General features: G+C 35.2%; 1 protein-coding gene across 1 annotated transcript in view; it reads left to right on the forward strand.

Annotated features, from left to right (window-relative positions):
• uba7 (ubiquitin-like modifier activating enzyme 7) overlaps window positions 1–13328 on the forward strand; it is a 47324-nt gene that overhangs the window by 18905 nt on the left and 15091 nt on the right. Inside the window, exons 19-22 of the mRNA XM_051112351.1 lie at window positions 69–267; window positions 374–465; window positions 5048–5140; window positions 5462–5653. Of these exons, the coding sequence (XP_050968308.1) occupies window positions 69–267; window positions 374–465; window positions 5048–5140; window positions 5462–5653 (576 nt within the window). The remainder of the gene's footprint in view (window positions 1–68; window positions 268–373; window positions 466–5047; window positions 5141–5461; window positions 5654–13328) is intronic.

A 13328-nucleotide genomic window follows, 5' to 3' on the forward strand; every position in this document is an offset into this window, starting at 1 on the left:
AATCAAACACAAATGCACAGTTTTGCCTCAGTTCTGCCAGCTACAATAGGATTTCTTTTGTTTTATAGACCACCCATATGGACTTCATTGTGGCAGCGGCCAATTTATACGGCCAGATCTATGAGATTACAGGTTCAAGAAATCGTGCTGATATTCAGAGCATTCTGCAAGGAGTAAAAGTGCCCGAGTTCACCCCTAAATCTAGCGTAAAGATAGCAGTGACCGATCAGGAGCTGAAAGAGGAAAATGAGGAGAGAAAAGAAGAAGGTGAACTTTTAGGCTTAATATGAATAAATGTAATAAAATGAAGTCTGTAAAGAATGTTAAGCATTAAGCATTATCTCTTGCTAATATCCTTCACCGCATCTCTTAGACAAAGTCAAGCTGGAGATGTTAAAGGAGAAGCTGGCCAAACTTCAGCTGAAGGACCAAAGCTTCCGGATGCATCCACAGGAGTTTGAGAAGGTACCTTGTGTTTTTTGCATTGCATTTTTGCAATACATATGTGACCCTGGACCACGAAAAGTCATATGTAGCACAGGTATATTTGTAGCAATAGCCAAAAATACATTGTATGGGTCAAAATGATTGATTTTTCTTTTATGCCAAAAATCGTTTGGATAATAAGTAAAGATCATGTTCCATGAAGGTATTTTGTAAATTTCCTACTGTAAATATATCAAAACATAATTTTTGATTACTAAATATGCATTGCTAAGAACTTCATTTGGACGACTTTAATTTCCTCAATATTTAGATTTTTTTTTTTTTTTGCACCCTTAGATTTAAGATTTTCAAATAGTTGTATCTCAGACAAATATTGTCCTATCCTAACAAACCATACATCAATGGAAAGCTTATTTATTCAGATGATGAATCTCAATTTCAGAAAACTGACTGTTGTTTTGTAATGTCTTGATGAAACTATATTTCATTCTTTGTATCATTTGCATTGAAGAAATAGTTGACCCAGAAACTGCCCAAAACTGACCCTCAGCAATCCAAAATGTTGATGAGTCCATCGTAACAGATTTGGAGAAATTTAACATTATATCACTTGCTCACCAGTGGACCCTCTGCAGTGAATGGGTGCCGTCAGAATGAGAGTCCAAACAACTGATAAACATATCGCAAAAAATCCACAACTAATACACACTCTAAAGCATCACTTAACTTCTTGTGATGTAAAAATCTATCCATAATCCATAATAACACTTCCTTCTGTGAAAATTCATCCCCTTTTCTCTCACACAAAAAATCCACCAACATATTTCACTGTAAACAATGCAAATGCATATTTTCCAGTTTACAAAACATTTAGAGTCTCAAATGCTCTTTTCTTTTTGAAACGACATAAAAACCCTTGTCAGACTAATAGTATTGTTGTCCCAACTAGTCAAACAAAGAATTTCATATTGTTGAAACGTTAAAGCTTTGTGAGTTCCCAGCACGCATTGCAGCATGAATAAATTATGCAGGTATTGTTTTTGGGATTATTGTTAAGACATTTGTTGTTGTTTTGTCATTATTGTTAGTTATTTGTTGCACTGTGATGTAAAGAGCTCATCTTTTTAACATTTGTTGATTGCAACCATTCTTGAGGTCTGTGTCTAGTTTTGAGGCCTAGAGCATGTTCAAACACTTATATCTGTTTGCTGAATATCTTAGATTGTAAGATTTTTTACAAACAAAGACAATGTTGTTGACATACTAGACCATTAAGGTTTCTATAACAATTCACTGTTTGTTCTTTGTAAATAAGCTAAAAATAGACACATAAAATACATGACCTCAATGTCAGTAATTGTTGTCTCAGCTGGTAAAATAAGACAATCAGTTCATTGCATGAACAAACAAATTTATGTTGGCTAAACAAAGTATCTTTACTGAGAAAAGCTAAAAAACTATTGTTGAGAGAGCTCAAAAGTCTTACTGCATCAAGTTGCATTACTTTTTTAAGTTTTTTTGACTTTACACTAACTAAACAAAACAATATGGGTTTGGAATCACATGAGAATGAGATGAGTATGATTTTCCTTTAGAAAAAAAAGAGATGAGTATTCCTTTAAACATAGCACCTTAAGGTAGAGTTTGACATCTCCAGTAAATACACACGTTTGGTATGTGCACTGGGCCTGTCAGACATGTTGGCGTCCACTCTCAGGTAGGAGGTCTCATTCAACCGCAAAATTGGCCCTAAAACATCCAAACCCGACTGCAGTTTTCATCGACCCTTAACCAGCTTCATCCATTACAGACTAGAGAAAACAGTCGTCCTTTCTGTTGAGACAGAGACAGATCTCAGAAAGAGAGCGTCCAACGCACAGACGGGTCTTATGAAAAAGTATGGATGCACGCTGGTTTAGTCAGTGTTTGCTTTGTCTTTTGTCATGACTGCATGACACATGGGCTTCCACACACATGCATGGAGACTGAATGCTCATCAGTCTCTGAACAACATCTCAGCTGTGTTTTCTGTTAGGAAGAGGATTAGTCTCAGTCTGTGTGTTTCTCTGCATGTATCTGTCTTTGATTTTCACAATCGCTTCAGTCTTTAAGTCTGACCTGGACTATCATTTCTCCATTTTTCTTTCTCTGGTTGCTTCTGTCTTTGTTTTCTCTGAAGATGAAAGCATTCTGGTATCTTTTTGGGAATGTTCATATGGCAACAGTTAGGCAAAGGTTTCTGTATATAAATGTCCTGCAGGATCCACAAGTCTAGAACCACATGGAAAATCTGGGATTTTCTTTTATTTAACGCTGAAAATGAACAAAGATTTAGGGTTTTAAAACATTTGAAACAAAGAATAGTTAAAATGAAGAAGAAATGTCTCAGATTCTGCTCTGTTTCTAGGTCACTAATTAAATGTACACTGCTACTCAAAAATTTGGGATCAGTAAGATTTTTAATGTTTAAAGAATTCTCTTATGCTCATCAAGGCTGCATTTACTTGATCATAAATACAGAAAAAACATTAATATTGTGAAACATTATTACAGTTTAAAATAAGGGTTTTCCATTTTAATATATTTTAAAATACAATTTATTCCTATGATACAAAGCTGAATTTTCAGCATCATTATTCAAGTCTTCAGTGCCACATGATCCTTTAGAAATCGTACGAATATGACGATTTATTACTTTTATTATCAATTTTGGAAACTGTTGTGATGCTTAATATTTTTTTGGAACCTGTGATTCTTTTTTTGGGATTTTTTTGATGAATAAAAAGTTAAAAAGAACAGCATTTGTTCAAAATAGAGATCTTTTCTTACAGTATAAGTTTTTGCAATCACTTTTTTATCAATTTAAAACATCCTTGGTGAATAAAAGTATTAATTTCTTTAAAAAAGGAAAGAATAAACATTTACTGATCATAAACTTTCAAATGGTAATTTATAATGTTACAAAATATTTATAATTGAAGTAAATGCTGTTCTATTTACCTTTTTATTAAAGAGACCTGTAAAAAAAGTATCACATGTTTCAACAAAATATTAAAGGATATATAAAGGATCATGTGACACTGAAGACTAGAGTAATGATGCTGAAATTCAGCTTTGCATCACAGGAATAAATTACGTTTTAAAATGTATTCACATAGAAAACAGTTATTTTACATTAAAATAATAATATTTCACCTTATTATTTTCACAATGTTTATTTCTGGATTTTTGATCAAATAAATGCAGCCTTATTGAGCATAAGAAACTTCTTTAAAAAAAAAAAACATTAAAAATTGTACTGATCCCAAACTTTTGAACAGCAGTGGAAGTAAATGAGCTGCATTGACTATGATCAGAGATGATCAGGTTTGTTTGCTTACAATGAAACTCAAAACATGGGTATTTCCATATCAAGGATATAAGTTAGTAATATTTTGAATTAGATTTTAGTTTTATATTTCCTGTTTTCACTAATTAGTTTTAGTAATTTTGTTTTTGTCACTAGATTTTAGTGTCATGCTTAGCTTTTTAGTTTTTACTTTTTCATATAATGCTTTTTTTGTTTGAAATAACAAAAATGTTTTTTATATGGTTTTAGTAATTAACAATAATCACTCTGGCACAAGATGCTCAAATGATGGTGGAGAACATGATTAAGTGCATCTATCATTAAAGTAAAAGAGAAACAGTTCAAATACTAAGACATTATACATTAATATTTTAAGCTGATAATATTTTTTTTAATGCAAGAATTCTATTAAATTGGAAAAATGAACATTTCTGTAGTGGTCTCAGACGTTTGGGCCCCACTGTTTGTATCATATGTCCATATGCATGTGCAAGAGTGTGTGTGCACTTTAAGCGATGACGCATTCTTTGCCAGATCAGATGTTTTGTTTTTCCAGTGGAATGTGCGTATGGGGGATTCTGGTGGCATCAGGTTGCCAAATTATATACTGCGCTCAAACACCCCCGCAGTTGCCCCCAACACACCCAATACTTGACAGTCTTTGTAGTGCTGGGATGCCTGGGGCGTAAGAAGAGTGCCAAAACCTCAAAACCAGGGTATCCTTGCATTCCTGCAATATCTAATATCACACCAAACTTCTTGAGCTGCGATTATGCTTAATGGCTTATTTGTTTTTTAATGGCCATATCTTTAAGACATCACTAAGTATTATTTGCAAACTAGTTTAATCTGGAGCAAGTGCGGTTTGTTTAGTGTGACATCATGTGCAGTGTCTCTGGAACATTACAATCGAATAAAATAGGAAGCTATCAAAGTTTAAATATGATGCGGTATGACATCTTTGTCTGGTACCTGTTGTACCGAAGTGCACAACATATCTGTGGCTATGTTTTGTTCCAGTTTGTAAATTCTTGTTTTTATACAAAACTAAAGATAATAATCAGCATCGCACTTCGGACACAACAAGACTTTATTTTCCGTTGTTTGTGCCCTAGGGTAATGAACGAACAGATGGTTGGTAGGTGAAGATTTGCTGATGGACAAATCAAAAGGTGTTTTCCGCAGTTGAAAAGAAATAGGAAATGTTTTTAAAAAAAGAACCAAATGTTCTTTTTTATTCTTGTTTTCCAGGATGATGACAGCAATTTCCACATGGACTACATAGTTGCAGCATCCAACCTGAGGGCGGAGAACTACGATATACCGACAGCCGACCGCCACAAAGTGAATGGCTTTTGTCTTTGTCAGACAGCTCTGCTGTGCTTTTGTTTGTGAGACAAGCTCTAAAGTGATCAGCATTCCCCTTTGGGGGTTTGTGTCCTCTGTTCCTGTACACATACAGTACGCCCTGAGGGAAGACCTTTTGATTATGCAGTAATAGACCACAGAGTTCCATTCCAGATACTATTTTTTGCCCATACTACTTTCCATTAATAGTTTGCATGACTAGTTTGCACCCAAGAGCATGTATTTGTAATTCACACACAGTACACAGTGTATAGATGTGCATATATATGAAAATAATACTCTTTTTCTTGTCTGCAGAGCAAGTTAATTGCTGGCCGCATTATTCCAGCAATCGCCACCACAACTGCTGCGATCGCTGGGCTGATGTGTTTGGAGCTCTATAAGCTTGTCCAGGGTCACCAGAAAATCTCATCCTACCGAAACGGATATATAAACCTGGCCACCCAATACTTTGTCCTCTCACAGCCTTGTGTGGCCCCGACATTTACAGTAAGTGGTGAAGCTACTCACTTATCACCATCTAGGATCTGACTGATATCCGAACAAGGCATTTTTCACTCTAATGAATTAGAGAGCGTTAGAAATTAATTCTATGTGCGTTTAGCATAAGGAGCTCTAAGCTGTTGAAAACAACAGCTGGGGTGAGCGATGGCTGGGGTGAAAGGCTACAGCATCAGTCTTCTGTCTGGGTCTGGATCACTACAGGCTTTAGTGAACTTATATTCATCCTCAAGGGCTTAAACCACTTAGTAACTGTACACTCACCCCCGCAGACCCTCACCTGCCAACCTGGTGCGTTTGCTCAGTTTAGGGGACTTCCACTTTCAAAGGGAACGCGTTCAGATGCAGACACTTGAGTATTCAGACAGACACGTGTGTGTATAAAGCAGCAAACCTCAGAAGAGTTGCATGCAAAATCTGGAGTTTAAGTTTGAGCTGGTGTGCTTATGCATTTATAGCAACTGCTAGAGACTAAAAACAGCTGAATGGTCCAAGATTTGTGCAGATAGACTTTATAGATGACGTAATGCAAACCCCAGACATGGCTGTCCACACATGGGGGGAGTGTTGTTTCTACCAACATGTGCAGGGTCAGAGTTGAGGGTAATTCTCACCCAAGGGGACAGGCGGTGAGCTGGGCTTTGAAACACACAAGCTCAGGTTACTGGTACGATGTGACTATTTTCTGGAGTGTCCAGACTGCTCCTTTCTCAACACACTCAACACACACACACATTGTTTGCATTATAAGAACATTCAGTGGCCCTGAGAAGTGTTTAGACACCAAAGCCAGACAAATCTCTGAATGTCATTGCATTAAATAAGCTTTTTTCTAATTTCATTATTTCTGCTAAATGCCATTTCATAATTTCGATGATTTTTAGTGGATGTGTAAAATCAGTTCTCCTTAAGTTCACACAGGTGTCCTAGTAGAGAAACTACAGATGGGTCATTTCGTGTCAAATCAACCAAATTTAAAAAACTTCCCATGGCATAATAATTTTTAAGGCTCTATGAGATTCGGTTCCAGAGATATTGGAATTTCAATACAGCTCCAGGAGTAAATAGTTACAATTTACACATTTTCACTGGTCAGAAACCAAATGTGGGTCAGTTTGAAAAAATATGAGACTTCTTTTCTTTTAAAGAGGAATGTCTGAAGCACAAATAATGTTAAAACTAGAGATGTATCTCGTTTCTTTCTGTCAAGACAACTGCATTGAAAATACCAGTCTTACCATTAAGATATCTTTAATACTTCTTGAGTTACAGGCATGCAAACATTGGACAAAAAGTTGAAAAGTGCCGTTGTCACCATTGGCACACAATGCAACAAAGATGGCTAAAGTCAACAGATTTTACTAACAGAACTAGCTGAGTTGAGTTGACTAGGAATGACCCAGATGTGATTCATCATATTACCTATCAACATGTCACAATATTTTTTGTATTCATTTTGAACAACAAACATATTTTTGTAATATTCAGATGAATGTTTTAGAAAGAAAACATATGCATGCACCAAATGCACCAAGACTGCATTAGAACAGTAATATTTTTTTCAAATGTATTTGTAAATGTAGAATGTAATTTATTGCTGATGCAAAGCTGCATTTTCAGCACCATTACTCCAGTCTTCATTGTCATATGATCCTTCAGAAATCATTCTAATATGCTGATTTGCTGCTTAAGAAACATTTTTGATTATCAATAATGAAAATATTTTTCTTTAGGATTCTTTGATGAATAGGACGTTTAAAAGAAAAGCGTTTATTTGAAATAGAACGACAGGAATGTCTTTACTTTGGTAATATTAAAGCATATAAAACTCACTTCAAACTTTTAAACAATAGTCTATATTTTGCTTAAAGTGTGCATGTGCTATTTTTTTTTTTTTAATTTTAAGTGTGGCTGAAGTGTTCAGAAACTTCTAAGGAATACTGTGTGGAAAGGTTTTGTGTCTAGAAGTTTAAACTTCCAGCTTTTATCTCTGGAGGTTTCACTTTTTCCATCCCTTTTGTTTTGTTTGCATACCTTATTCATAAGACTGGCACTCTGTTCACTAGTCTTTTCCAAGTACAGAATGTGTGGAAAAGTTTCCACACATGGGACTAGTTAAGGTTGAGCTTGAACGCACTTTATTTTGTGATACTGATACTATTTGAATGCAGTCACATGGCAGAAAACAAATCATTGAGTCGATTAGTTAACTTTTCCATTTTTTAAACCTTTGTTTAGACTGTGGTGGCGATACGGTAGTCGCCATATGGAGCCTTGTCAGCTGACAGTGTATTAAATTGAGCTGAGGAAATATATATTAGTCTTCTTTCCATCCATGCAGCGTCCAATACACATTTCACATTTCATGGATTAAGAGAAAAGAAAAACAACAGAGAGACACACTTGACTGATTGGAAATGCATAACAGTCAGTTGCTTGCTAAAATTAACTTTTTAAGTGGAAATGTGACAGGTCACAGACTAAGAGGGTTCTTTATATGAAGATGCACTTGTGAAACTGTCATCAAAAATCTTGTCTGAGGAAAGACGGATATGCTTGTAGCTTCCTGTTTTCTACCAAGGACATCCTTTTTAAATGTCTCCACTATTTTTACACTCTTAAGACGAGTTTCAGAGAACTCGTTTATCAATCCTTGTGTCATAGAATGACCTGGTTTAGTCTTGCAGGCCTTATTTTAGGATTATATCATTTTTCTTTTCATTTAAACAGCTATATATATAAATATAATAACAAAGTCAATATTTATTTTGGATGACAGTCCATTTAGCTAATTTTTACTGACTATGATGCATTTTTTCCATAGCACTTTTGTTTCCCAGCATAGAGCATTCTACTATATGTGCAGTGTTACAATAGGAAAATATGCCTTCGTCTGAAGTGAGACAGAAAGTGCTCTGCCTGCTGGGGTTATTGCTGTGGCAGCTTCAGGTCCTTATTAGCAGCCTCTCAAGGCATTTTATGAGACTCTGCCTGTGGTAACCCTGCAGAAAAGACCAGCATGTGTTTTCTTTTAGATGCTGGTCGTCAGCATGGGATGCTGGTGTGCTTGTGTCTACATCAATCACTTGTTTGAGTCTGGTTCCTCTGAAGATCTTTCCCTCCTCTACCTGAACACCTTTTTGACCGTGTCACAGTCACTTTTGCTCGCCTACTAGAACTTTAAGTTTAAGGCACTTTTCAAATAAAAATGATTTGTTATAGGTTTCATTTTGTAGGTTTTGTATAGATTTCATAATTAAATGTCACTTCATTGGTACAGTAGCTCAATCACTTGGATCTGTTTAAACATGATATTTTGGACCATCTTTTGATTTTTTTGATGTAGTCTTGAATGCATCAGTATGCATTACTTTTTAAAGGTGGTTTGATCACAGGGTTAAGCAGGGACTAAAGGTCTGAATTTCTGCTGCACAGTTGTCAATTTTTAAAGGGTTAATCGGTACTTATATGTTTCATGTTTGAACTTGCTTCTTTTAATAAATCCATTTCTGGCAGTTTGCCTTTTCACCTGTAGGCATTAATGTGAGGGTCCTCAGCGGTGAATCAGACATCTGGCAGTGCTTGTAACGCTTTCGATAATTATAATTCAAACATTTCTCTCTTTTTGTAGCCACAGTTAATACATTTTTGTCCTGTTAAGTCATCCTATGCTGTTCATGACTTAAAGGGATTCACAACCATATCATTACCATTCAAAAGTTTGGGGTCACAAAGATTTATTAATGTTTTTAAAATAAGCCTCTAATGCTTACCAAGGTAGCATTAAAACAAAAAAACAATTTTCTAGTTTAAAATAACCATTTTCTATTTGAGTAGATTTTAAAATTGAATATATTCGTGTGATCAAAGCTGAATTTTCAGCATCATTACTCCAGTATTCAGTGTCACATGATCCTTCAGACCACAAAACCAGTCATAAGGGTCAATTTTGTGAAACTGAAATTTATACAGCATCTGAAATCTGAATAAATAAGCTTTCCATTGATGCATAGTTTGTTAGGACAATACAGGACAATAGGACAATATTTGGCTGAGATACAACTATTTGAAAATCTGAAATTTGAGGGTGCAAAAAAATCTAAATATTGAAAAAAAAACGCCTTTAAAGTTGTCCAAATGAAGTTATTAGCAATGCATATTACTAATCAAAAATTAAGTTTTGATATATTTATGGTAGGAAACTTATTAAATATCTTCATGGAACATGATCTTTACTTAATATCCTAATGATTTTTTGCATAAAAGAAAAGTTCATTTTGACCCATACAGTGTGTTTTTGGGGCTATTTGCTACAAATATACCTGTGCTACTTAAGACTCGTTTTGTGGTCCAGGGTCACATATGCTGATTTGCTGCTCAGAAACATTTCTAATTATTAACAATCTTGAAACCAGGTGTGCTGCTTAATATTTTTGTGGTATTTGTGAAACTTATTTTCAGGACTTTTTGTCTTGTACTTATATAATTGATTAGTTGTGTTTGCTGGTCTTGAAAACCCAATGGATTTGAGATCATACCGTAAGCAATGAGGTGATTTGAATATGACACATGTGCCACCTTATTTGGCCATTTATGAATTACGACTGATTGGAAAGAGAGCGAACGACAGAGGAAAATAGTGAGGAGGCAGAAAGTGAACCCTGCAGAAATGACAGCTATTTCCTGCCATCGCAGGAAACTCCTCTATTAGAACCAGATTTTCTTGAGCTCCATTGCGGCTGCCTTTTTATTCCCTTAATCATTCACAGCTTCTTAGAGTTAGACCAAGTAAGAAAGAAGGAGGCTGTGGGGGAGAAATGGAGGTTTCAAAGCCCATCTGCTCAGTCCCAAAGCTTCTTCTCACTTCTTTGTTCACAGCCGTTCCCTTTATGATGGAGTTTCAAAACATCAAGTCTTTACTTGTTCGTTCATTTACTCTTTTTTCCTTCAGTGTTTACTGTAGAGTGCACTCACTTGCATAATCAGCACTGACAATAGAGCTGAACTCTGTGTACCTTCATCAGCGAGCATTTGGTCTTAGTTAAAGCTATGCCTTGTTAACGACGCACAAACACACAATCCTAACCACTTTGCATGATGACATCTTGATGAAGTGTTAAGGAGGATGATGTACATGTTTAATGTATCGCAAAATTTAAGGTCATGCACAATTTAAACATAAGAACTGAGCATGAAATAGACATGTTAATGCTTCCCGTAATGTGTACTGCAGTTCTTTTGGAGTGATATTAAATGAAATTAAAACTTTTCATTAGTCTGTTTTCATTAAATTCTCTTCTTTTAAACCTTGTTTATCAAAAAAATTCTAAAAAAAAAAAAGTAATTTCTACAAACATATGAAGCAGCACAACTGTTCAACATTGATAATAATAATGTTATTAGATAATCATATTAGAATGATTTCTGAAGGATCATGTGACATTGAAGGCTGGTGTAATGATGCTGAAAATTCAGTTTTGCATCACAAGAATAAATTACATTTTAAAATATATTTAACTAAAAAAAACAGTTATTTGAAATTGTAATAATATTTCACAGTTTTACTGTTTTTACTATATTTTTGAATTAATAAATGCAGCCTTGGTGAGCAAAAGAGGATTCTTTCAAAAATATTTTTAAAAAATCTTTGCAACCCCTTCAAACTTTTGAATTGTATACACAAATAGAACTGAAATGATCAGCCTATTTCTATGGACATTTTACACCAGAAGCTAAATTTACTGTGAAATGCTCTGTGAAAATGTGTTATAAGTAAGATCTTATGCGTTTTTGTTTTTTGTTTTTCCTTCGGTTTCATTGCAGTAACTCTGCAAGTCTGTGTTTTGGAAGTGTAAATCTGTATGCATTGTTTAATCAGGCCTGCAAACACATTCATCTGCTTTTCAACAGTTCATCTGTTGATGTATTGTTGAATTTACACCTCTAGCGCTCTCCCACTTAATAAGAGTCATAATTAATGTTATGAGTATCGCCATCAGTTTTCAAGCTTTAATCTTCAACTGCTTTGCCCTTTAGTCTTTCTACTTCTGTGATCTTTAACTTTTCTTTTTATTACAATCATATGGTTGAGTGAGCACAGAAATCCCTCTGGTTTTCATTTAGATAAAATGGTAATTTTTCATAGACATGCACCAGAATGTTGCCAAAAAATGTGTGTGGCCATCTAAAGTAATTGCTTTGGAAGTAACAGCATACTGCATACTTTCCATATGTCTGCATGGTGAAGTCATTAAGCTGTACTTCATACGGCACATATAGTATGAAGCTATGACATTGCCATCATGAGACCACACCAAGAGGGTTAAATCATATGAACTATTCCTGGAAATAGAAAGAAAGAAATGGAAGGAAAGTTTGATAGCAGTTATTATTTCAGCCTATTATTGTGGTATAAGCTATTTAATTTAGGTTAGACTGTTAAATATCTTTCAGATAGTCTACTTCTGTTTAAGTGAACTGTTCTTGACCAGAAGAAGCTGCAAAGTACACAGACTTTGAAGAAATACGCCCATTGATACCAATAGTCTTGACTCTGAACTTTTTCTCCCAGCAGTGAATTTCAGTTGGTAGTTGGGATCAATCAGACCACAAGCCACATTATTTTCATTACCCACAGTGTTGAGTGCAGGGAAGACGAGCTTTCCCATAATTCTTCCTCCATGTGCAGCAGTGGTTCTGGAATCAGCCTTTAAATTAGATGGGAAAGTTCTGGTTTGGATTAGCTAATCTTAGACTAAGAAACCATGTGTACACCTGATGAAAAAAAAACTGAGAGAATACTAGAGCAATGATTAACTGATGCATAATCCAAGCAATATGTAGTAAACTTTATTGTTTTGAAGATAAATAATTATTTAGAAGAACGTGTGATGATAAATAATGAATAATAAGCAGGAATGTGCATTAAAAAAGTAAATAGAGAATGTGTACACAACATCCTCAATTATGTTTACTGGTCTGGTAAATCAACAGATTCAATTGGAATTTCAAATTCCAGACTGTTTTGTTGCAGGGGGGGCATGGTTGTTGTCTTATCAGTAGAATTTCATGATAATGCCTAATGAGAAGAAAGTAAACAAGCTGTTTAGTTTGCTGGCGTTTGTGTTTGTGTCTATGATGCTCGTGAATGCAGCAATGCAATGTAATTTGATGAACGTAGAGGAATGTGGCCATAAAACAAACAAGACACATGAAAACATTTATTCAATTAAAAGGGGTTTCCATGCAAACATGTCCCCCAGGAATCCAAGCTAGACTGTAAAAGCCACAGTTTGCTTAATTGGCAGGGCTGGTCTGTGAAAACACCAGAATTGAGGCCAGTATCACACTTCTTACCAGATGAAGTCCCTTCAAAATGTGCTTGCAATGAAATATATGGCATTTCGAAAGTTCCGCTCATTGCATGAAATGTGAATCTGCCAATACTTGCATAATGTTTCAAAGAATAGCTGTAAGGCTAAGCTGCTGCTTTCTTTGAAACTTTGTGCAAATTACAAACCATCTCTGATTGGCTTGGCATGCTTTATAATGACAGATTCTGCAGTAAAACTCAGGATTTTACTTTTATTCCTACAGGGAAAATATCTCAAGCGAGTGCTCTGTTACTGCAGCAAGGCTGTATAGCATGCAAAACGATGGCTAA

Source organism: Labeo rohita, chromosome 6 (assembly GCF_022985175.1).
Source record: "Labeo rohita strain BAU-BD-2019 chromosome 6, IGBB_LRoh.1.0, whole genome shotgun sequence".
Taxonomy (NCBI): Eukaryota; Metazoa; Chordata; class Actinopteri; order Cypriniformes; family Cyprinidae; genus Labeo; species Labeo rohita.